The sequence below is a fragment of the Ictalurus punctatus genome, chromosome 26, assembly GCF_001660625.3.
Source record: "Ictalurus punctatus breed USDA103 chromosome 26, Coco_2.0, whole genome shotgun sequence".
NCBI lineage: Eukaryota > Metazoa > Chordata > Actinopteri > Siluriformes > Ictaluridae > Ictalurus > Ictalurus punctatus.
Genome location: NC_030441.2, coordinates 1,695,082 through 1,718,586, shown reverse-complemented (window position 1 = coordinate 1,718,586; position 23,505 = coordinate 1,695,082). Strand labels below are relative to the sequence as shown.

The following is a 23,505-nucleotide window of genomic DNA, read 5'->3' as shown; positions in this document are numbered from 1 at the left end:
TTTTTGTGAAGTAAATAGCCGCTTTAATCTATTTCTCAACTTCATTTGTTGACTCCTCTCTTGTTATGTGCCAAATCCCAGGACCCGCGCTATAATTTTTTGACCGCCCACTTCCACTCGCAGCAAAGGTAGAACTGCCCGCTCCCGCAAGATTTGTGTTAGGTCTCGCAGGACCCGCGGGATCCCAATCCCAATGCATTTCCCTAAGATTAAGAGCTATTAATTATGGGGAAAACAAGTTTAAAGGTATACACTGTATTTGGGGGAACACAGAAGTTAGAGAAGTTTCAAAAGCTCATCCTTGTCCAACTATGGAGCATGACCACGTCATGGCAAAGGGAATTGTGAGTGGCACTATTCATGTAATTGCCTGCCTACTTATGTACATCTGGAGGATTAAAGGCGACATTCACTAGATGACATGTCAATCAAAACATCCTTGTCTGTCTGGGTTCACAGCAACTTTAAGCAAACTGAGGAGCTCTGTTTTTATTTAAACCTTTCTGCCATTACATTGTCATGAGCTGCATCCCAAATCTAAAACTCTGACCTAAAAGTATTTAGACATTCAATAGTGGCTTCATTAAAGATCACAGTTAAAGGCTTCGTATTTAGTTTATCATCTTTTATTTCACAGAACATCTTGATAACATCTGGGTATAAAATCAGCCAGTTCTTTTAACAGTTGCCACAGTTCCTGGATCACCCAGGAAGAAACTAAATCAGTGCCTAGGAGTAGAGGAGTTGGGACTGACCTTCTTATACTGTAGCTACTGTGCCTCCACCTGGAAAATCAGGATAAAAATGTATGAATCAATGAATAAATGTGCAGTGTGAACCAAAGCAAACCAAACAGTACAAGAATCAAAAGTATACATTTTGCTGTGGTTTGGACTTGGTTTGCTGATGGACAGCGTGAAAGAACACTTAAAATCAATATTTGAAAATCCATGCATTTGAACAGTGACTCCCACATTTTCTCCCCAAACAAGGCAGGGTCATACAGACATGTGAAAAAACAAGTACACCCCATGGAAATTGTGTACTGAACAAATGGCACAGATATCAAAGACTGCAGATTTGTCCAGGACTGGCTGGCCCAGCAAATTCAGCCCAAGAGCCGACTGTTTGATGCAAAAAGAAGTCTTCAAGAACCCCAAACATTCATCACAGTATCTGCTAGTAAGTCTTGCAACTGTTGGTGTCAAACTGCATGCTTCTACAATCAGAAAGAGATTGCACAGACTTGACCTGCGTGGGAGGCGTGCTACAAAAAGACTATATAGTCAAAGTGAGCATATAGTCAAAGACTAGGCCTTTTGGAATAATGTGCTCTGGACAGACGAATCTTGCATGGACTGGACAGCTTGCATTCATTGATTCAACTATGGATTCTGCATCATATCAAGAATGCTTGAAGATAATATGAGGCCATCTGTCCGAAAGTTGAAGTCGAACCAAAAGTGGACCTTTCAACAGTATAATGATCCTAAGCACAGCCACCAAGAGATGGTGCAAAAATAAGAAATTGAGGGTTATGGCCTAGTCAAATGCCAGTTTTGAATCCCATTGAAATGTTGTGGGGGGATTTGAAATGGACAGTACATGCAGGAAAACCCTCAAACATCTTGCAACTGAAAGAATATTGCATGGAAGACTGGTCAAAAATTCCAGCAAGCCTGGTGGACAATTGTGCAAAATGCAGGAAAAAGCTAATTGTCATTGTGCTTTTGTTAAAGTAAATCAACTCATTAATAGGCACCGTTTCAAAGATGATCAAATGTATCCTTGTCCAAATATGTAAAAAAATAAATAAATAAATAAAAAATTTCCATGGGGCATACTTATTTTTTTTCACATGACTGTATATTAAACTCAACTAAGTGTAGACCAGACATGAGCATGACCACCAAGGAAGAGTTCAAAATTCAACGGAGGGTGCCCTTTGGTGGCATGGTGGAGAACTGCCCATGATAGACATGACAACAGAACAATCTTACAAAGTGCTGACACTGGAGACTCCTTCCATACATTTTTAACAAATGTCTCCCCACAGAAAACGTCACCTGTTTTCAGACTTGCCGAATTTCAGGATAAACTGATAGCTCAATGATTAATGTTCTACTACCTAAAAGGTCCCTAAAGCCACCAAATATCCCCTATTGGTCTTCCTTGAGCAAAACCCTTAACTTCTAAGATATGTCTCAAACAGTGCCTGAAAGAACAAGCTTTCTTCAGAAACTCATCAGTCTATTATTTGTTGAGAAACTTGAGAGGCTATTCCATCTGAGACATCACAGAGAATTTGAAGAGATCTTACAAAGGTGTATGCTACTCCTGTCACACAATAGTCCAAACTGGGTCTAACCAGGATAGAAAGAGATACTCCTTATTCCTTATAGATATATATATATATATATCTATAATATATACATATGTGACAGTATGAATGAATATATCTATACATATTCATTCATACTGTCACGCAATGAGAGGTGAAACAGATGCAAATGCAGGTAAGGCAGCTTTAATAAAAGCTCATGTTTCATATCACAGCAAACCAGTGACTACATTTCCTATACTGCATGGTGGCCTGCAAACATGGGTGCCATGGACTGCAATTCCCAGAACACTTACACACACACACACACACACACACACACACACACACACACACACACACACACACACACACACACACACACACACACACACACTCATTCTAGTCACACACACCTGCATCCAATCTCACACACATTCACAACCACAGTATATAAGAGACTGTTCTATGACTAACACTATGACTTTGCGAAGTATTATATGAGTTTTCCATATACCAAGCATCTGTTATCGGTTCATATGCAATTGTCTTGATCTCTTTCTTGCCCTCGTTCTTGATTCTGGTTTTTCCTCATTTATGCCTGTTTGCCAATTACTTGTTTTTTGACCACACTATTGTCTGATGTTTTGGATTTGTCTTCCTGGCTCTCTTTAAGTAAAGCTCTTATCTGCACTTGCTTCCCTCCTAGTGTCCTTTATGTTTATTTCGTGACATCATGCAACAAATCCAAAATGCTAGACAGTGGCAAAAACTTGAAACAGGCACAGGTCAACTATGCAACAAGGCAAGATCATAAACCAGAATAGCAAGGCACAAAATACAAGGCAAGTCAGGTTTGAACACACTGGGCATTATTGAATCTCCATTGTTTGTTTAGGTACGGGTGTGATGGAAACAGGTGTGCATGATTCAAACTCCATGTTTGTAGGCTGCAAGGTGTTCTGGGAAATGAAGTTTTCGGCTGATTCTGGCACGGACACGACACAATGAAGGGGATTCCAGATGGGATTACAGCTATCAAGGGATTTTTCAATTTTTCAATTTTTTTCTCCCCGCCCCCCCCCCCCCCCCCCCCCCCCACTTCAGATTTCTTAATACAGCAACAAATTTGGAATCCCCATGACCTGCATACACCATGAAGAGTCTGGCTCTAATACTGACACCCTTGTTCTGTTGGCTTGGAAACAAATTTGCTGAGAGAGAGAGAGAGAGAGAGAGAGAGAGAGAGAGAGAGAGAGAGAGAGAGAGAGAGATTACAGTATGACTCACAGATTTTATAACACATAACAGTGTAATCAATGTTATTTTCACTTTCAGTTTGCCTTTTGGGAGCTGACTCTCTGCTGAGGCGTTGCTTGACATGGTTACTATAGTTACAAAGAGTAAAAATAAGTGATAACTTGGTGTGTCATAGCTCAGTGGAGTACTCTTTACTACACTGGCTGGAGGAAGGCAAAACAGCTCAGTGGTGTCTTGCCAGGATACAAGCAGTGACGTTCAGGTAGTCAGGGAAAGAAAATAAATCACATTTGGACAGAGAAAACTTTCAACTTCACCCAGTAAGTAAAATTCTATTCTTCCATGTCACATTTCTAAAGCCTTGTATCATTCTAATCCTTCTGTTTTGATTTCCTGGAGGATATTTTAAACAACTGAAAAATGGGTATGGAACTGCATGTTACTATTCACTGATTACCTAATTCTTTTAATTTTCTACCACATGAAATACATCACAAATTCATCACAAGGAGAATTTGAAAAGAAGAAGGAGACATGCTATCATGGTTTACCTCTTAGTTTGGCTCATCAAAGGGTGAGGCAGCCCAGTTTTTGTAAACTTTTATTTATTTATTTATTTATTTATTTATTTATTTATTTATTTATTTTTAAAAAGGTAATTCCTAATCTTTTATTACACAAGCCATGTTATCTTGTTAACTTGTTTTTGTTTTTTGGACCATCAGAAACAAATTCCAGCCCTCCACGTTCCAATGTTGAGACAGTCAATTCATCACTCAGTAAGTTTCTTTTTCCCCATGTAACCTATTGTAGCATATATTAAATATGTACTATATAGATGATTTGTAGACCAGATATCAGAAGACTAAAGGGTATATAGGAGGTAGTGGATTGAAACAATAACAGTGACAGCACAACTGATAAGGTAAATATAGAATGATTTATATACATTTGAGTGAGTGAAATTAAACATGTACAGTACATATATAATACCCTAGGGTGCACCCTCTAAGTTAAGCCTAAGATAAAATATATATACTGTATCTCACAAAAGTGAGTACACCCCTTGCATTTTTGTAAATATTTGTTATCTTTTCATGTGACAACACTGAAGAAATGACACTTTGCTACAATGTAAAGTAGTGAGTGTACAGCTTGGGTAACAGTGTAAATTTGCCGTCCCCTCAAAATAACTCAACACACAGCCATTAATGTCTAAACCGCTGGCAACAAAAGTGAGTACACCCCTAAGTGAAAATGTCCAAATTGGGCCCAAAGTGTCGATATTTTGTGTGGCCACCATTATTTTCCAGCACTGCCTTAACCCTCTTGGGCACGGAGTTCACCAGAGCTTCACAGGTTGTCACTGGAGACCTCTTCCACTCCTCCATGACCACATCACGGAGCTGATGGATGTTAGAGACCTTGTGCTCCTCCACCTTCCGTTTGAGGATGCCCCACAGATGCTCAATAGGGTTTCGGTCTGGAGACATGTTTGGCTAGCCCATCACCTTCACCCTCAGCTTCTTTAGCAAGGCAGTGGTCGTCTTGCAGGTGTGCTTGGGGTCGAAAAGTCGAAATTCTAAACTTGTCTTGTTCTTTTGTGCAATCTTAAGTGCATTGCGTGAAGCTATGTCATAGCTTTCCTCCAGGTGAGATTTTAAGTTATGTGCATACTGGGCATGTGGCTTGGCTGGATTTTCCCTCCCAGGTAAGCCGAATGCTAAGTCAACAGGAAACCTAGGCAACAGGGTGAATCCTGTGACCTCATTCCTTGTACAATTGTAAGCATGCACAAGGGGCTTAACAAAGTCTTTCCAGTGTGTTTTGTCTTGTTCCTCCAAAGTACTGAGCATATTAAGCAAGGTTCTATTGAAATGTTGTACAGGGTTTCCACTTGGGTGGTACGGTGTAGTTTGTATCTTCTGAATGCCTGAGACTTCAGAGTTCTTTTATTGTGCGAGATTCAAAATCTGGCTCTTGGTCACTATGAAGCCTTTCAGGAATACCATAATGTACAAAGAAATTTTCCCACAAACACTTTGCGATAGTTCTTGCTTTCTGGTTTGGTGTGGGGACAGCAACAGCATATTTTTAAATGATCAGTTATCACTAAAATATCCTTGGTGTTGCTTCTATCAGGCTCTATCGAGAGGAAGTCCATGGAGACCAGCTGCAAGGGTCTGGTGACTTGGATATTTACCAATGGTGTGGCTTTTTCAGGTAAAGCTTTTCGAGGAACACAACGGTTGCATGTCTTTACTTTTTGTTCAACTTCAGCTGCCATCTTTGGCCAGTAAATTCTGGACCTTACTAGATCAAAGGTTCTTTCTATACCCATGTGACCTTGATTGTCATGTAAACTTTTTAAAACAACAGCTTGAAGCTCACCTGGCAGGACTAATTGATAAGTGAAGTTTTCTTTGTCCTGTCACCTCCTGTAGAGGACTCTATTCCTCAACTCTAGGCATGTCCACTCCCGCAAGAGGAAAGGAAGATCAGGAATCTCACATCTCACTGTGGGAGGAGGCTTTTCTCCCAACTTCATGTGGTAGATTACTTCTCTCAGCACTGGATCGGCTCTTTGCTTTTCAGCTAGGTCTGTATCTGTTAGTCGAGGTATGACTGGTAATCCGCCAAACTCCTCTTCTTGCTCGAAGCAGTCAGGTACAGCATCTGGATACAGTGCAAGAGATTCAACTAATGTTAAGCTTGGACACTCTTGTGTGTTGGTGGACAAGATGTTTTTCACAGATAGCTTTGACCACTTCATCACTGTATTGAGGACACTCATCTACTAAATGACGTTGCACAAATCGGTCAATGCGCTCATGCTCTTTCTTGGATCATCATTGGTTTATCAGCTCTGTTTGAGGATGTCTAGAGAGACCATCCGCATCTAGATTTTGTCTTCCTGCTCTGTACTGTACTAAATGAGAAAGTAGAAAAGCAGCCAACCACCTATAGCTAGTGGCATCAAGTTTAGCTGTTGTGAGGAGATGGGTCTCTCCTCTGTTACAACAATGAACTGACTGCCATACAGGTAATCGTTAAACTTTTCTGTCACACTCCATTTCAGTTCTAAAAATTCAAGCTTATGGGCCGGATATCAGGACTCACTGTCTGAAAATCCCCTGCTAGCAAATTCAATGACACGCATCTGTCCCCCCTGCTCTTGGTATAATGCAGCACCTAACCCTGTGGTAGTAGCATCTGGATGCAGAATATATGGTAGTTTAGGATTAGCAAAGCCCAGGACAGGAGCAGTGGTTAGCTTGTCAATGATTGAGTTAAATGCTTGTTGGCAGGTTGGTGTCCATTGGTTGTTAAAGGGCTCTTTTGAGAGGAAGTAGCACTTGCTTTTCTCTTTCACTTTGGCACCTTTGAGAAGTGGTGGGTATCCTGCAGTCAGATCGTTGAGTGGTTTAACAATCTGGGAATAGTCTTTAACGAATCTCCGATAATAGCCGGAAAATCCGAGGAATGATCTTAACTCTGGAATTATTTGGACTTGGCCAGGTTTTTAAAGCTGGGAACTTTTCGGGATCTGTTGCTACACCATCCTCTGACAATACATGTCCCAAATAGCGGATAGATTTCTGGAAGAACTTGCACTTTTCAGGTGAAACTTTCGATCCATACTGCTTGAGACGATCGAGAACATGTAGCAAGCGGCTCTCGTGTTCTTCTAATGTGTCAGAAAATATTATCAAGTCATCCAGGAAGACGAGTGCTTCCTTGAGATTAATGTGCCCCATACACTTCTCCATTAATCTCTGGAATGTGCTTGGGGCATTTGTCACTCCTTGTGGCATACGGTTAAATTGTCAAAACCACAAGGGACATGTAAATGCAGTTTTAGGCTTGCCTGCTTCTTCGAATTCAATCTGATAATAACCAGATTTAAGATCTAGCACAGAAAACCATTTCGAAACACTTAAAGCTGAAAATGTCACTAAGATTTGGTAAGGCATATGCATTTTTCACCATGTGGAGATTCGACTTCTGGTAGTCGATGCATAGCCAGACATCGCCATTTTTTTTTCTTACAACCACTATGGGTGAAGAAAAAGAAGATTCTGACTCTGATTACTCCACTCTCCAGGAGCTCTTGGAGATGTTTTCGAACAGCATCTAGGTCTTTGGGATGTATTGGTCGAGTTCTGTGTTTAAACTGAGTGTCATCGCTCAGGTTGATGCAATGTTTCACTTTTTGAGTGTATCCGAAATCTAATTCATGTTGAGCAAAGACCTCTGGCATGCTCTCAAGCTTTTCTGTGATTCTCCTTCCACACTTGGGGTAGTGGAGAATCACTAAAGTTGAAAACAGGTTTTGACTCTCGATCAGGTAAGTGTTCACTTATTGTTGAACCAGAACTTGATACACGGTTCTTTTGAATGTACACTTTGTACAGCATATAATTCAGCAATTACACATTTGGGTGGTATTGTCACACTATGCTCAGTCTCATTTGTAAGCACAACTGGTAGATGGCAGGGCTGATGTGTTGGTATTGTAAATAGACAGCTTTTAACTACTATCCCCCCAGGTAAGTATGATGTAGCTGGATGATGCACTACAACCCATTTATCTGAATGAAGCCCATGTGAGGTAACTGACCCTTCTAACACTACTGATTACCCTGCAGGAATAACCGCATGTTCTCTGCTTTGAGATCTCACCAACCCAAGATGACCATCAGTGGTTTGTTTTTGTTGTAGTTCTAAGGTTTTTAAAACTGCCCTGTAACCAAAAGGAGAAGGCTGATGGTTAGAGGATTTAGACTTGTGTACTGCTCATAGAGCACATCAAGAGTATTTGTTCCTATTAAAACTAGGGATTCTGTGTGTACCTTAACATCTGACACAACCAGTGCAAGAGTTGGCACTTCAATATCATTCTCAATAAACTCTTCTGGGAAGGTAACATTGATTTAAATGTAGCCCTCGTAAGGCACATATTGACCCTTTGCACCGTTGTCTTCTAGTTAATCGTCAAGGGAATGAATAGGCTGTTCTGATAAGTGTTGCTCATAAAAAGACCGGGAAACTGTAGTGACCTGTGAACCAGTGTCTAATAAACAGCTACATGGTTTACCTTCTATATTGACTTGTGCAGTACATTTTGTACCTATTAACCCTTTAGGTAGTCTTGTTCGTTTTTCAGCCTTTTGACACTTTAATGAGACATATTTCAGTTTGGGACATTTCAAATTCGCTTCAGTCCCCGTCTGTCCCACGACAGGAACTGGTTCTAGTTTAAAGCTGCAGATGAGTGACTATTTTGGGTTTCCCACAGGCGTTGTTTATCTTTTAACTGCTTGCACTTGGTGGCAACGAGTACAGAGTTTGGTTCATTATCACAAGTGGATGGAATGTGACCATCCTTACCACAACTAAAACAATACCAGGGTTTAGGTTTTCCTGTTTGTGTTTTGCTGGTGGTTGTTCGAGGTTGAGAAACAACATTTCTTGGCTTTTGTTGCTCTTGTACTGGTGTGGTTTCATTTGTTTCCTTCTGGAATTCTCTCTTTCACTTCTGGCACTTAGCAGTCAGAGCTGTCAGTTGACTCTGAAGCTCGGAGATCTGCTTCTTCAGTTTTTGTGTTTCAGTGGTAAGAGACACTACATCTGATTCCTTTTCACTGGCCATCCACACACTTTGTGTGTGTGAGAGCACATGTTGTTTGGAAGCACCTAAAAGTTGCTTCATGTGGGTAGCTTTTGCATTGTACTTGTCTTCTTCAGTACGAAGGAGTAGCAGTAGCTCAGCAAAGGATGGAGGATTGATTTTTTTTTCTGTTCTAACTATAGGTCTGCAATCAGGTTATTATCCCAACAACCTCTGAAAAAATTGCTTGAGAAGGTGTTGGTTTGCTTTCTCAGTATTAATACCACCTCATTTTATTGTCATGCTGAAAGCTACTTGTAGTCTGTACAAGTAGGCCGATGGTTTCTCACCTGAGTCTTGTGAGGTACTCATGAACTTGGCGAAAAGTTTGTCTCTGTACTCAACGGTGCCAAAAGCTGAATCTAACAGCTGAATGTAAGTTGAAGGTGGAGTTTCAGGACTTATATGCTTGATTACATCAGCTGCTGGTGGCAGGAGGCTAACAAGTATCCTTCTAGATCTGTGTAGGTCAGACACTGCTGGGTCTTTTAGAATCAGTCCAACGTTAGACCGCCATGTGTCATAGTCTGCTTCACTATTGAGTCAAGGACATTTTCCTGAAAATGCTATGAGCCTCATAGGTGCACTTAACTGAGGAGTTTCTCCACTTCAGGCGGGGTAAGTACATGTGTGGTGAGTACAGTAGTTTCGTTCACATTCGAAGATGTTTGTGGTAGTTGGGTCTCAACATAAGATGTTCTATGAGCTGATGCAGGTGTCATGGATGTAACCTCTGATGATGGCTCCGACAACACCTCAGGTAAACCAGCATCATCTTCGGACTCAGTAGGAGTGACAGCCTCACTCATCTGAGTGAGCATCTCTTTGAACATGTTGGCTCAAATTTAGCCTATTACCCAAAAACATTTAAAATTCAACTTAGAAGCCAATACTCACATCTACCTCTGAGACCAGTTGGAGATAGAAAAAATACACCAGCCTTGAGTGAGAAGAAGCAAGGGTCCAGCTTTATTGTTCCATTCCACCACACGAGATCCACACCGATGAGAATTCTCAGAGGTGATCCCAATACCCTGAGCTTAAGCTCCAGTATTTATACTGTATTTACACACTAAATAACCCATATGTTTCAAGAAGACTATGATCTCACTACCAATAAGGTTAAAAAGAGCTCATTTACCTTACTCTTATGTTCCAGAAAAGGGCTATTTCACTTACACATAGAATTGAAACCAGGGGTTTTAATTTACACATAAAATCAGAACCCAGGCATTTCTAATAACCCAGAAAATAAAAACCCAGAGTTTCTAGTTACTCAGAGGATCAGAAACCAGAATTTTCAGTTACCTTAGGGTGTCAGAAACCAGAATTCTCAGTTACCTTAGGGCCTCAGAAACCATAATTCTCAGTTACATATATTTCTTATTTTATATATATTTATACTACTTGAAAAGCGGTTTACTGTACTTCCAACTTCTTAATATCACTACAGTTCTCTCTGTCCTGCATATCCTACTATTCTGTTTTTATAGAGTTTCTCTATTACTATAGGATATTATTAGAGTTATTCATGTGTGTGTATGAGAAAGAGAGAGTGTGTGTGTATGTTGTGTCTACTTGCCTGCCCTTGACTGTACGAGGGTGTGTGTGTGTTTGTGTTTTAGCACTCCTCAGCTCGTACACTTCTTTCGACTTTTTTGACTAACAACCCATAAAGATCTTTAAAGTGTTTTACCAATTTATCCACCTCTGACTAAAAACGCTTCTGTATGTCTAGGTGCCGGTGCCCGTCGTCAGTCCCTTCTCTCTCCGTTACTGGACCTGGATCTGGATCTGGACCTGGATCTGGACACTCATTACCAGCTTGTGCATCTCACTGCTGATATCATGATGCTACTTAACTATCTTCGCAGCACCCCCCCCCAGGAATAGAGATCCGGGGTTCCCCCCTCTTCTTCGATACAGAATCTGCCCCATGAACGTGCGTGTTGACGCCTCTACACAGTCAGAACCAGAACCCCCCTCCAGCTTCCAGTTCGAGGATGATGTTGTTTTCTCTGATCCGGGCCCCGACCATTCATCCCTCTTCTCACCTACCAGTCCGCCCGACTCTCAGTGGTCCGTTCACTTCACCCTCGCTGATTTCCCCATGTCCCCAGGACGCACCCCATTTTCTTCCCCCTCTCGCTCTCCTCCAGACTACGCACCCACCCGTCCTGTGAATTACCAATGAAATTACATTTTTACTCATACTAAGTCTCCCCCATGTTTATTTCATGTCATTTTTATCCACAACAGAGCATAGACAGAAAAAGCCCTGTCACCCATAGATTTTAAGCGTGTTTGTGTAATAGTTAACAAATTACACTCTGGGGAGCGTAGTCTGGGATTTGGCGTGTAAGGTGTTACAACCCGCTATCTTGGGACGGGAAGGTTTTTGTGACATTTTGTGTGCAGGTTCAAACTCCCTCCCAGACTTTCCAGCTTGCCCTAGCCTGCCTTGCTCCCGCCTCCCAGGATGACCCAGGATGACCCAGGATGACTGATTGGTGGCCATTTTTAAAGAGGAAGACGGCGTGAGAATGTGTAGGATGATGGAGGTGGTTTCATGTGTTGGGAGATTGTGTTTGGTTGTATGCTATTTTCTGACTGCTGTTTTGGTCTTTGACTTTGACTTTGACTTTGACTTTGACTTTGGTTGTCCCTAAATCGGTTATTGTGCATTCTCTTCACTTTTGTATATATGTTCACTTGGTTCACTGGCAGTAGCGGTGTGGCTGCCATTTCTTTTGGGAGAGGGTTCCTTTTGTCTCTGTTTCTTTGCTTAGGTAGTTAGGAAAGTATTCTTGTATTTTTCTTTCCTTTCCTTTTAGGTAAGCTAACTACCTAATAATAGAATCCTTTTGTTTATTATTTTGGCCTTGGCCCAGCCCGAAGATATGCCTGGTTTGGTTAATTTGTACAATTATAGGTATATATTGTCTGTTACAATATCACACAACCTTTTTCCACACAACCTTGTTTGTGTTGTTATTCCTGTCTTCCCTTATTTAAAGATCGACCCAATTGAATCCCAAGCTGGTTATTCTGTGCAGCCTAACCTAGACTGGGCCGTAACAAAGGGATTAATAAACTAGATAAGTACTAAGGAGCCAAGCCATGTAATGCCTTGTATGTCAACCTCATGATCTTAAAATGGACACAGAACCTGACCAGGAACCAGTGCAAGGACTCCAGAACAAGAGTAATATGTTCAAATTTCCTGGTTCCCATCAGGATCCTGGCAGCAGAGTTTTATACATATTGCAGTTTGTGTATTTAGAAACACCGGCTAAAACGGCATTACAGTAATCCAGCCGAGTGACAACAAATGAGTATCAGGTTTTCAGCAACAGAGAAGTTTAGCATTGTTCGCAATCTAGCTAAATTTCTCAGGTGAAAAAAGGATGTTTTAACGGTGCTCTGAACAAAAGAATCAAATGTGAGGCTGGTAATGAAAATTACTCCAAGGTTCCTCATCTTACTTTGGGTCTCTAGAACAGAGCCAGCAACAAACAGACAGTGGACCAGCTTCGAGAATTTGACGATGGGAGCCTATAAGCATAACTTCTGTTTTCCCACTGTTCAGGCACAGAAAGGTATTATTCATCCATGATTTTATCTCAGAAATACATTCAGAAAGAAAGCAAACATCAAGGTTTTCACCAGATTTTGAGTGAATGGAGATTTGGGTATCGTCAGCATAAAAGTGATAACGGAGGCCGAGCGTTCGCAGCAGATGCCCAAATGGAGATAGATAGATATTGAAAAGTAAAGGGCCTAAAACTGAACCCTGAGAAACACCAGTGAGCACAGAGTTAGTGTCAGACTTGTAGCCACCCATAGAAAAAAACTTTACAGTCAGTAAAATAGGATTTAAACCAGTTTAAAACTTTCCCGGACACACCAAAAACACTTTCAAGGCGGGTAAGTAAAAGACCATGATCCACAGTATCGAAAGCAGCTCCAAGATCAAGAAGAATAAGAATGGAAGTAGCTCCAGAATCAGAGGCCATCAACAAGTCATGGGAAACTTTGACCAACGCCGTTTCAGTGCTGTGAAATTTACGAACACCTGACTGAAGGGGTTCAAAGAGGTTATTAATTGCAAGATGATTACATAGTCGAGAGGCAACAACATGCTCAAGTATTTTTGCCAAAAACTGAAGATATGAGATGTTAAAGATTTGAAAATTGTTAAAATCATCCACGGCCGCATTTTCTCTCTTTGGCACAGGTGTAACAGCAGCAGTCTTTAGTACTGCTGGAACAACCCCAGTCTCCAGTGATTCATTTATAATGCTAAGGATGGCAGGGCACCAAACATTGACGCACGATTTAAATAGGTTTGTGGGAATTGGATCCAGCAAGCAAGTGGTAGATTTCATGCTGGATACCTTCCTTGTGAGAGCCTCGGAATCAAGCAGTGAGAAATGAGTGAAAGAAGCACCCGTGAACCCAGAGTCAGGTGTGACAGGAATTTCTTTGCAAACATTATCAATCTTAGAATTAAAAAACAGAAGAAAAGAATCACATAGCTGCTGAGAAACAGTCAAGGTGCTAACTGCATTAACTTGAAGCAATCTGTTTATGGTTTGGAACAAGTGTCCGGGATTATTTTGATTATTTACAATAGCCTGAGAAAAGTAAGATGATCTTTCCGTCTCGATTAATGCTCGGTAATCACCAAGAAGATCCGTCTACGCTTGATAGTAGACATTCAGTCCAGTAAGGCGCCATTTACGCTCCATTTTCCGACAAGCAGCCTTTCTAGAGTGCAGGTTGTAATTATACCAGGGAGCAAAGGAGGAGAATGTGACCTTAGGCTCTGAAGTGAAGAAGACAGTGGTTTAATCTCCACACAGGGAACCGATATTAAATTACTGTGATCAACACCAGTATGAAACAGTTTGTTGGTCTTACGTCGACAGGTAGGGACAAAGATGTTAGGAGAGGACGAGACAGTAAAACCGTGCCTCAAACAACGATGGATATATGGTTTAGGATGTTGCAATCCAGAGTCTCGACAGATTCTGTAAGAGTCTTTGGCTAGGCAATAAAAGCTCTGTTTTAACTTCAGAATCTGGAGTGTAGTGTACCTTAAGGCCATGGTCATTGAGTGCACACTCACAAGGCCAAGGCGTTGAAACTCTGAAGTGCACTGTGAGCACAAAGTCGTATAATACATACACGCAGCCAAACCGAGGCGATGATTCCCCATTGCACGCTGCAGGTTATTCCAGGTGGAACACAGAAATAAAAACAATAGTCCAGAGTATATAAAAAGGCACCACCACATCGCAATCATAATGGCACTAAAACAATGTAACTTAAAAAACTTGCAGTTATTTAAAACACTGTGACTTAAAATAACAAACAAACAAACAAAAAAAAAACAGTAATAGAAGCGGCAGCAACATGCGCCAGCATACCCTGTCACCAGAACCGGAAGTGATCAAGTTGTGGTCTGATCTGCCCAGAGGGGGAAGGGCGGTGGAGCTGTATGTTCCCTTCACATTGGCATACAGCTGGTCCAAGATTATATTTTCCCTTGTTTTGCATTTTACATACGGTGTGAAGTTTGTAAGGATTTTAGAGAGGGCGACATGGTTGAAGCACATTTACATTTATTAATTTAGCAGACACTTTTATCCAAGCAATTTACAAATGAGAAAATACAAGCAAATTAAGTCTCCGTGAATTATCATGAGTGAGTTTGGGTGTGTCTGACGTTTTGCAGTGGTGGAGTGGATGATGTCACAGGTGCGTGCTGCTACTGCCAATGTTGGAATGTACACAGTCACAATAATGGCATGAGAGAACTCCCTGGGCAAGTACTATGGTCTCAGTCTTATAGCCAGTAGGTTTAGATCTGGAGTACACATGCTCTCATTCACTGTTATGTGCCCAGCATTGCACCATTTTGAGGTGACAAAGATGGATATCTGTCTGCTCACACCAGTGTGAAGCCAGCTAGCTTGACCAAAGAATCAGGAATGTTCCCTGTTAGCCATGTCTCCGTGAAGCACAAAAAACTGGCCTCCTTGTACTCGCGCTGGCTACTCATCAGTGCTTCAATCTCGTCTGACTTGTTGGCCAGTGATCTTACATTCCCCATAACAAATGATGGAAAACAAGGTTTGAGTCTCCTTTTTGCTGGTGCAAAGTGCTATGTTTGGTAGAAATCCAACTCTGCTCATCACCCATGACCCTGTCACCGGTTCACCGGTTGTTCTTCCTTGGACCACTTTTGTTAGGTACTAACCACTGCATAGCCATCACAATTTGGCCCTTGTAAAACTCACTCAGATCCTTACGCTTGCCCATTTATCCTGCTTCCAACATATCAACTTCAACAAGTGACTGCTCACTCACGGCCTAATATATCCCGCCCCTCAACAGGTGCCATACAAGATAATCGATGTTATTCACTTCACCTGCCCACGGTTTAAACATTATGTCTGATCTGTGTATAAAATAGCTCCGATTAGTTCATAGTGTTAATGTCTTCATTATTAATTAAAAGGAAATGGTAGAAAATCTAAAAATAATGAGCATGATGGTCTACAAACATTTCACTGCTTGTTGATGTCATTTCGTCTTTTAATTAACCCATATATACTGAAACAATTCAATGTGGCCCTCAGAAAGTTGCGTTTTTGCCTGTATTTCAGTTTAAACGGTCAACTTATTTGTCCCAAATGATGCAAAGGAACTCTTGAAATCTGAGTTAAGTGGATTTCAGCTTAACCATCCAGGAATCAGCCATTTCAGAATCCTGCTTCATGGACCCGTTGGGGCTGGGAGATCCTGCTTTATAAACTCCACGGAGAGCGTATTCAAAGGAAGAATTGTAGTCAAACAGAGGAAGTGACATCTGCTGGAAAGAGCTGCACAAAAACAATAAGAGCTGCTACAGTGGTGTGCACATGATATTATTCTCATTACATTTCTGTAATAATGAGAATACGACAACAGATAAATCAACCATCCAACCAAAAATATGACACACACTCACATTTTTTATATATATATATATAAGGCTGATGAAAAATTAGCAAATGATTAACCCACTAACCCCGTAAGGCCGAAAACCCGACTTGCCAGTCTTTGACCTATTCCGGTAAGGACGATATAGCGGCTTGGTCATCTATTCCAAATACCCGTAAGGCCGATATAGCGGCTTTACAGTGTAAACGTTATCCCCGTAAGGCCGGTGTACCGGCATTACTCTGCCTTGATTCCTTACTTATTTAATTATTATTTGTGGATCCGGAAGGTTGATGACGTCATTATGCTGAAGATTACGCTGACTAAGTGTGAATGTAGTTGATAAACTTATGGTGTAATAGTAGAAGTTAACTAAAAATGCTCGTATGGTACTTCTAAATGAGTATAAGGATTTTAGCGAGCATTTTTTGTAATTTCTCTAGTTAAGAATTGTGCTCCAAGTGGAGTAAAAACACTGAACTGCTTCAATTTCAATGTAATATAATAATAAACAAAATAAAAAATTAAAATAAATACATTATTATAAGTTGTTTCAAGGCCTAAAAATGTTAAAATTAAAGTGTTGATTTTGGGCCAATTTTGGCCCGGGAGCTCAGGGTTGGCATGCTGTTTCTATGGGGAATATAGGGTTGTGGGACATAATACTGCGGGAACTAAGAGGGTTAATAATGAATTTCTGTACACATCCAACCAAAAATATGACATTTTTCCACATTATTTAACAGGATTTTAAGCGTTGTGTACTTATTTACCATAATTCTGAACACAAGTTTTTAAGTTGACAATCATTTTAAAATGACGTTGCTCCAGTTAGATTTTCTCCAGTAGAATACAGCCTTTTAAACCAGGAGAAATGACTAACTTGAAGTATAACAATAGTAACTAAAATCCGGTGTAGTTTACAATACAAATCTCATACCTAACATCTTTGCAGGTTTTATAGACATTAAAGCACTGAACGAAATGAGCAATATAGACAAAAAAAGAAACTCTCTGCGTCTACTACTTTTATCTCTCTCATAGAACTATCCACAGTCCAAAGGCTGCTAACTCTGCTCAAAGAGCAAACTGACTACAATGGAGCTAGAAGGCTATATGCACAGCAAAATCACCAATGTTGATTAAACACCCACAGTGTTGAATTCACACCCTACAGTGTTTATATGAGTCCATTGGACTCAAACACTTTGGGTGTCAATTCAACACTAGGGATTTTATTAAATTTGCCAAATGTATCATGTACCGCTGATATGATGGAATGAGTCAATGGGGCATGCCACTTGATGATAATCCAGTGACCAGTATGAGGGAGTGAGAGCGATGACAAAATTTAACACACCTGCTCCCCATTCACAAATGCGACCTTGTAACACTAACAAGTCACATGACACCGGGGAGGGAAGATGGCTAACTGGGCCCAAATTGGACATTTTCACTTAGGGGTGTATTCACTTTTGGCGCCAGCGGTTTAGACATTAATGTCTGTGAGTTGAGTTATTTTGAGGGGACAGCAAATTTACACTGTTACACAAGCTGTACACTCACTACTTCACATTGTAGCACAGTGTCATTTCTTCAGTGTTGTCACATGAAAAGATATCATCAAATATTTACACAAATGTGAGGGGTGTACTCACTTTTGTGAGATCTCCGTCGTTATATATCTTAGTTTTGAAGCTGTGATCTAAGAAACATCAATATCGCTGCCGTCGCAGGGGCGAAGTTCCTGGAACTTCTTATAAGAAATTGCTCCATGTAATACTTCTCTCAATGTGATACACACATTTCTTATATCATTGACTCCCTTCCATACCGACAGCAATACACAATGACTTTATATAATTCTAATTCTAAATCATTCACTCCCTTCCATAGAGAGCAATACACGATGACTTCATAAAATTCTAATTCTAATTCTAAATTCTTGAAGATTCCTACCGGTCAGTGGTAAGGCTTCATTGGTCTTTCACTCTGCACTAAAGGGCAAATTGCCTGTGTGTTAACACTTACTTCAGGGTGAAACTTTTCCACGAACGTCCTCCGGTTTGCTTGTTGTCCAGAAAAGCTTAAAGACTCACGCAGCCCAGCCAGGAGACGCCAAATTGTCGTGAACATTAGACAACACTCGCAGACTCGTCCTCTGAAGGTAAAAAGGTTTATTACAGAAAGATGGTTAATACAGGATCGAATAAAGCAGGAGAGAATAATGAGAGCGCTCTGAAGCGCTTGTACTAAAGCACTACTGTAGATATGAAACGCAGAGCATGACATAAATCTGTGTACCGATAAGAAGCAGTTTGAGGCAGCTCAAACAGGCTTTGTTTTAGGATCTTGGACAGACAAACCTTGAACAGAAGAACACATATTAGGATTACAGTTCTTCCTAAATGGAGAAGGGTACCAAGTATGCATCGCTAAAATAAGAGTAATGTAATATTCTGTCTTTATGGAATATATTCGATTATGTTATGTTACTTTAGTTACAGTTAGAATAAGACAAAGATTTCACTCCCATTCAGAGTTAATACACCGTAAATGTAAGACTCTGACCAGGATGTCTCACATGTCAGCCTCAGTCCTTCAGTCCAGCGGATCAGCTGTTTATAAATCAGATTTGAAAATCAGCAAAATTAGCAAGTTAGCCAAGTTCTATTGTCTGTGGTTTTAAATGGTGCCTTGCTTTTCGTGCTGTCGCCATTAATTACAGATTTAAGTGCATTTTAATAACCTGTTGCAGCACAAAACATAACATCTAAAAATATGTAATATTGTATTAGAGATGTCTGAATGAAACAACAGTTTGTTTACCTTTAAGGCCGTTGTCATTATTTGCATGATTATTAATTTCTGTATTATATGAATAAACTGTACCTGAGGTGTTAAAACGCTTCATTAATATAAGACATTAATATAAGACCACTACTACAAAACTGCACAACAGCAGCTGATGTAAACACACACGGCGTGCACCCGGAAATCACCGGACTTGCTGTAAAGAGTAAGATCATGTTTAAGGGTGTAAATAAAACATTGATAACTTTTTTAAAATTATTATATTTATTTATAATTTTTTTGCTGCAAGATTAAAAACCTTTTCTTACATGACAAAATCTACTTTTCTCATCAGCATTGTTCATCTGGATTCAGTGAACTGAATAAAGTGGGAGGGTCTGCATCTACACCTCAGCGATCTCAAACACCTCCACTGGCTCTAGGAGAGTCTTAGTCTTATAATATTTATCGGATGATGATCAATATGTTAACCTTAATATTACATACTGATACTGTTTATTATTTACTCCTGATTAGGCCTAGTTATTAATGAATTTATTTTCCCAATTATGGGAGTTAATCTAGGAGTGAGAATGTGTAACGCACGAGTACGTGATGTGACTCGACTAAAATCATGGAGCACAGCATAAAATGAACATTATTTGGAACAGGTTTAACACTGATTATTTTTAATTTCTGTGATGAAAAACTATCCATTTATAACAACAACAACAAAAACAACAACAACAACAAATGTAAAAACAGGAGTAAACTTGTTGCAGTGTCTCTGTTGTAAAAATCCTTGTATAAAGACAAAAGTGTATGTGTCTAGCAATCAGGTCCATTTTTTTTTTTAAACATGTAAATATATTGAACACACCGCATGTCCATTGACTTAGAAACTTACATGTTAACTGTATTTCACATATAAATGCAAAACTGTAACCAGGGTGACATTATTTTTTTGTTTGTTTTTAAGAATTTGATAAGCCATGGAGGATAATGCCTTGGGGGTGAGTTGTATTAACTTCCATAAAGAAATGTTCATATTTCAGCCTCAAATCCTGTTAGATTTTGACAAAACTGTCCATTTCTGCTCACTTACTGTATCAGTGTGACATATTCTGATTTTCTTTTATTATTGACGATTATTGACTTCTAATTAATTAAAGTTCTTCTTCAGTCACTAACTGCCAGGAAGTTAAGTGGCAGGATGGTACGATCCTTCTGTGACGTTTTGTGTTTTTGATAGGTGCAAACGCTTCTTGGAGGAAAAACTGAGGAACTTTGAGCTCTGCAGTACTGATGTTAAGTTTGTCAGGATTCTGGTTGTTGGTGAAGTTGGAGCAGGAAAGTCCAGCTTCATTAATGCAGTAAATAATGCTTTCCAAGAGCGAATCACCAGTGGGGCTCTTGTTGATGGAAGATCTGGAACCAGTTGCACAAAAATTGTAAGTACAACTTCTCAACATATTCACTGGTTTGATTTCTTAATGCAGACAAATAAACCAGTTTTATTTAAACTAAGGTCATTTTCACACTTCCAGACAAAAGTTTTCAAGCTCAGGACTGGTTCAGAGATACAATCCCTGGTCCTCTTGAAAAAGTCGGTCTTTGGCTCGCTTCAGTTGAATATTGGAGTGGTCCAATGACATGCCTTTAAAATGTTTTTTTTTAAAACACCCTAAAAGCCTTAGTGTGTGGACCTCAGCTCTTAACGAGGCACAGCACTGTACAGTTCAATATTGTGTTTAATATGGAATTTGATCCTGAGTCAGAATCATATACAATCTGTGTCTTTTTCTTACAGTACAAAACCCATCATATCAAGGGGAAGGACGGCTCCCGTTTACCTTTTGTGTTCAATGACGTCATGGGACTTGAATCTGCCAATGGACAAGGCGTACATGTAAAGGACATCATCTCAGCCTTAAAGGGGTTTCTTGAGGAAGGATATAAAGTGAGGGGAACATTTTACTCTCACAATATGACACAAAACAGTTATTTTTAGCATTGTTACGGTATATAATGTTAATATATATGACGTTAGAATACTGTTCATGTAGTCAGTCTTTATAGTACAGCTGTAGTTCTGTAGTAACCTACACTGATTTTTGCACAGTAAAACATCTGTAATATTTATTCTTTCACCAATTTGCAGTTTAATCCTGTTACTCCCACGTCTCAGAATGACTCCAACTACAACAAAAACCCCAAAACTTCTGATAAACCCTTCTGCCTGGTCAACATTATACCTGCAAACAGAGTGTCACTCATGTACCAAAAGCTTATTAAAAAGATGAAAGAGATCCGTGAGGTGGCTTCAGAGTATAGTAAGTCCTGTTATTATAGTTTAGAATCATCTCGAAATGTTTTTTTATAGTGGCACAATTATTCCCCAAAAACATACCATAGTGTTTGATTTGGTCTGAAGGTGTTGATTGTTTTTCTATATCAGCAGCCCTGACTGTAGTTCTGACTGCAAAGCAAATCACAAGTTTAGATTAATCCGTTCGTTCTAATAGTTTCTATAGTAACAACTCACACAGGGACTTTTATTTGTTCTATGGAAGGAGTCTCCAGTTTCAACACTTTGTAACAGTCAGAGGTAAAGCTGCAACAGAGTTTTATGATCTTCAGGACAGAGGAGATTATGATTAGTGGTTTCTCAGGAACACGACAAGCTGTGATTTTTATCTTATTAACATCAGGGGAGAAAATAAAGGGAGAGGCTCGTAAGAGAAACTGTTTATAGCTGCTAGAGCAGAAGCGATAACAGAAGATAACTTCTATCATGGATGTTCCACAACACTGAATGCATCTAATTAATAGATGCACATACTTGCAAAATGCACTGGCATCCTTCCATGTTCAAAGTTCTGTGACAAACAAACATTAAGTAAAGAAACTTGAATTTCCTGCTTATGACAAGGCAGTAACTCATGCATTAAAATGTTACTGGATGAACCACATTCTTTTAAATAATGGTTTCAGGCAACTCAGTTCTAAGAATTTTTTTTAATGATTTAAGCTACAAACATGAGAGACCTTTTATTACCACACCATTGTATTACAGCACCAGTTGTAATAGGCTGTGTTATTCACTGGAGCAAAGTGTTAATGTTGTAGATAATGAATGGATTACACCTTTACAGAGAACCTGTAGGCCTACTTTATATCTTAGACCTGGAGGTAGTCCTGTTCTGCATGTGCTATCTCTTTCCTCTTGAGTTTTTGAAATTCTAGGTTAAGGGTGACATATATTAAATGCTAAATGTTATTAGGACACCACTGGGGTGAAATTATTGCATCAGACAGACATTTTTTTACAAACCAATTAATTGGTTATCATGAAAGCAACACTCTAAAAACACTTTGTCATTGTGGTGGGAACCTCAAGGGTATCTTCAAATGGGAAAAGGGGAATGTACCTTTAAAGCTAACTTAAGATATAGTATTTGGAAAAAAGAAAATACGCCCTCTTTTATAAATTGTAATATTTTTCTAGACAGACTCGACATTTTGGGGCAAATTTAGGGAGTAGTACTTTCTTGGCTCAGGTCTTGACAGATCATTATCAGTGTGTTAATGTAAATAGTAAGTTTCTATTCATACAATTAAGAGTTTTACATTAGCCAGTTAACAGACACCAGCTTCATAATTTTGAGGAATGTGTCAAATATATTTGACACTGGATGTTGAGTCAATTCCTCCTACTTAATTTTGACAAGAAATGAGTACTTATATAAGGGCCACAGCAACTAGATGTAAAATTTCTGATTAGTAACTAGTAGTAACTCTGGATGGCCTTTCATTTGCAACATGTACATCAGTGAAGTACCTTGGTATAATTATTGATTCAAGGCTCTCATTTGAACCTCGGAGCGTTTTTCATCTCAGCTCATCTAAGCTAAGAAATATTTTTAATATATTGTTTGAATATGTGGTTACATATATTATATGCATGCATAACAAAGCATAGCAGTTAGTCCAGAATATAGCAGCCAGTGTAAAAAAAATAATAAAAATGTGCCCATTCCAGTCATGTGTGTCTCTACAGATTTGGATCAGAAGGACACTTGGAATAAAGAACCTTGCAATTCATGAAAAGGCAGAAACTGAAACGAAATCCACATACTGAAATGTCACTAGATGTCAGGACTGGCGCAGTTGCAGTTTATTACAGCCTGGAAATGTATATTTAAATTCTTTCAAGATAGCATTTCAGACAACTCAGTTTTAAGAATTTTACTTGACTTTGGCTACAAACATGAAAGACCTTTCCGTGGCTAAACACCAGCGTTACATCTGTAATTAACTTGTAACATGCAGGATTATTCGCTGTAAGAATCATGTGAATGGATTCCCTCCTTAGAGAATTCTCTGGCTTACTCTATAGCTCAGGCATAAGATATGAGTGGTGGTAGCTCAGTGGTAACCCTCAACTGCTTAGTTGTATACATGAGATAAA

The 23,505-nt window shown here is 39.7% G+C and overlaps 3 protein-coding genes and 1 long non-coding RNA gene across 4 annotated transcripts in view; 2 read left to right on the top strand and 2 right to left on the bottom strand.

Annotated features, from left to right (window-relative positions):
- LOC108258363 (interferon-induced protein 44) overlaps window positions 1–23,505 on the bottom strand; it is a 108,628-nt gene that overhangs the window by 35,087 nt on the left and 50,036 nt on the right. The window lies entirely within an intron of this gene.
- Window positions 1–23,505, top strand: part of LOC128629199 (interferon-induced protein 44-like) — a 98,516-nt gene that overhangs the window by 30,973 nt on the left and 44,038 nt on the right. The window lies entirely within an intron of this gene.
- Window positions 1–23,505, bottom strand: part of LOC128629215 (uncharacterized) — a 65,921-nt gene that overhangs the window by 20,752 nt on the left and 21,664 nt on the right. The window lies entirely within an intron of this gene.
- On the top strand, window positions 18,177–21,632 carry LOC108258374 (interferon-induced protein 44-like). Its single transcript, XM_053676228.1, has 5 exons — window positions 18,177–18,408; window positions 20,014–20,047; window positions 20,287–20,485; window positions 20,845–20,994; window positions 21,196–21,632. The coding sequence occupies exons 2-5, from the start codon at window positions 20,037–20,039 to the stop codon at window positions 21,415–21,417; spliced, it is 582 nt and encodes a 193-aa protein (XP_053532203.1). The 5' UTR covers window positions 18,177–18,408; window positions 20,014–20,036; the 3' UTR covers window positions 21,418–21,632.

Excerpts from the sequence above, each read along its gene's own strand:
- LOC108258374 (XM_053676228.1), top strand. Across the intron at positions 20,486-20,844 it reads GAACCAGTTGCACAAAAATT|TACAAAACCCATCATATCAA; the intron begins GTAAGTACAACT and ends TTTTTCTTACAG. Across the intron at positions 20,995-21,195 it reads TTCTTGAGGAAGGATATAAA|TTTAATCCTGTTACTCCCAC; the intron begins GTGAGGGGAACA and ends ACCAATTTGCAG.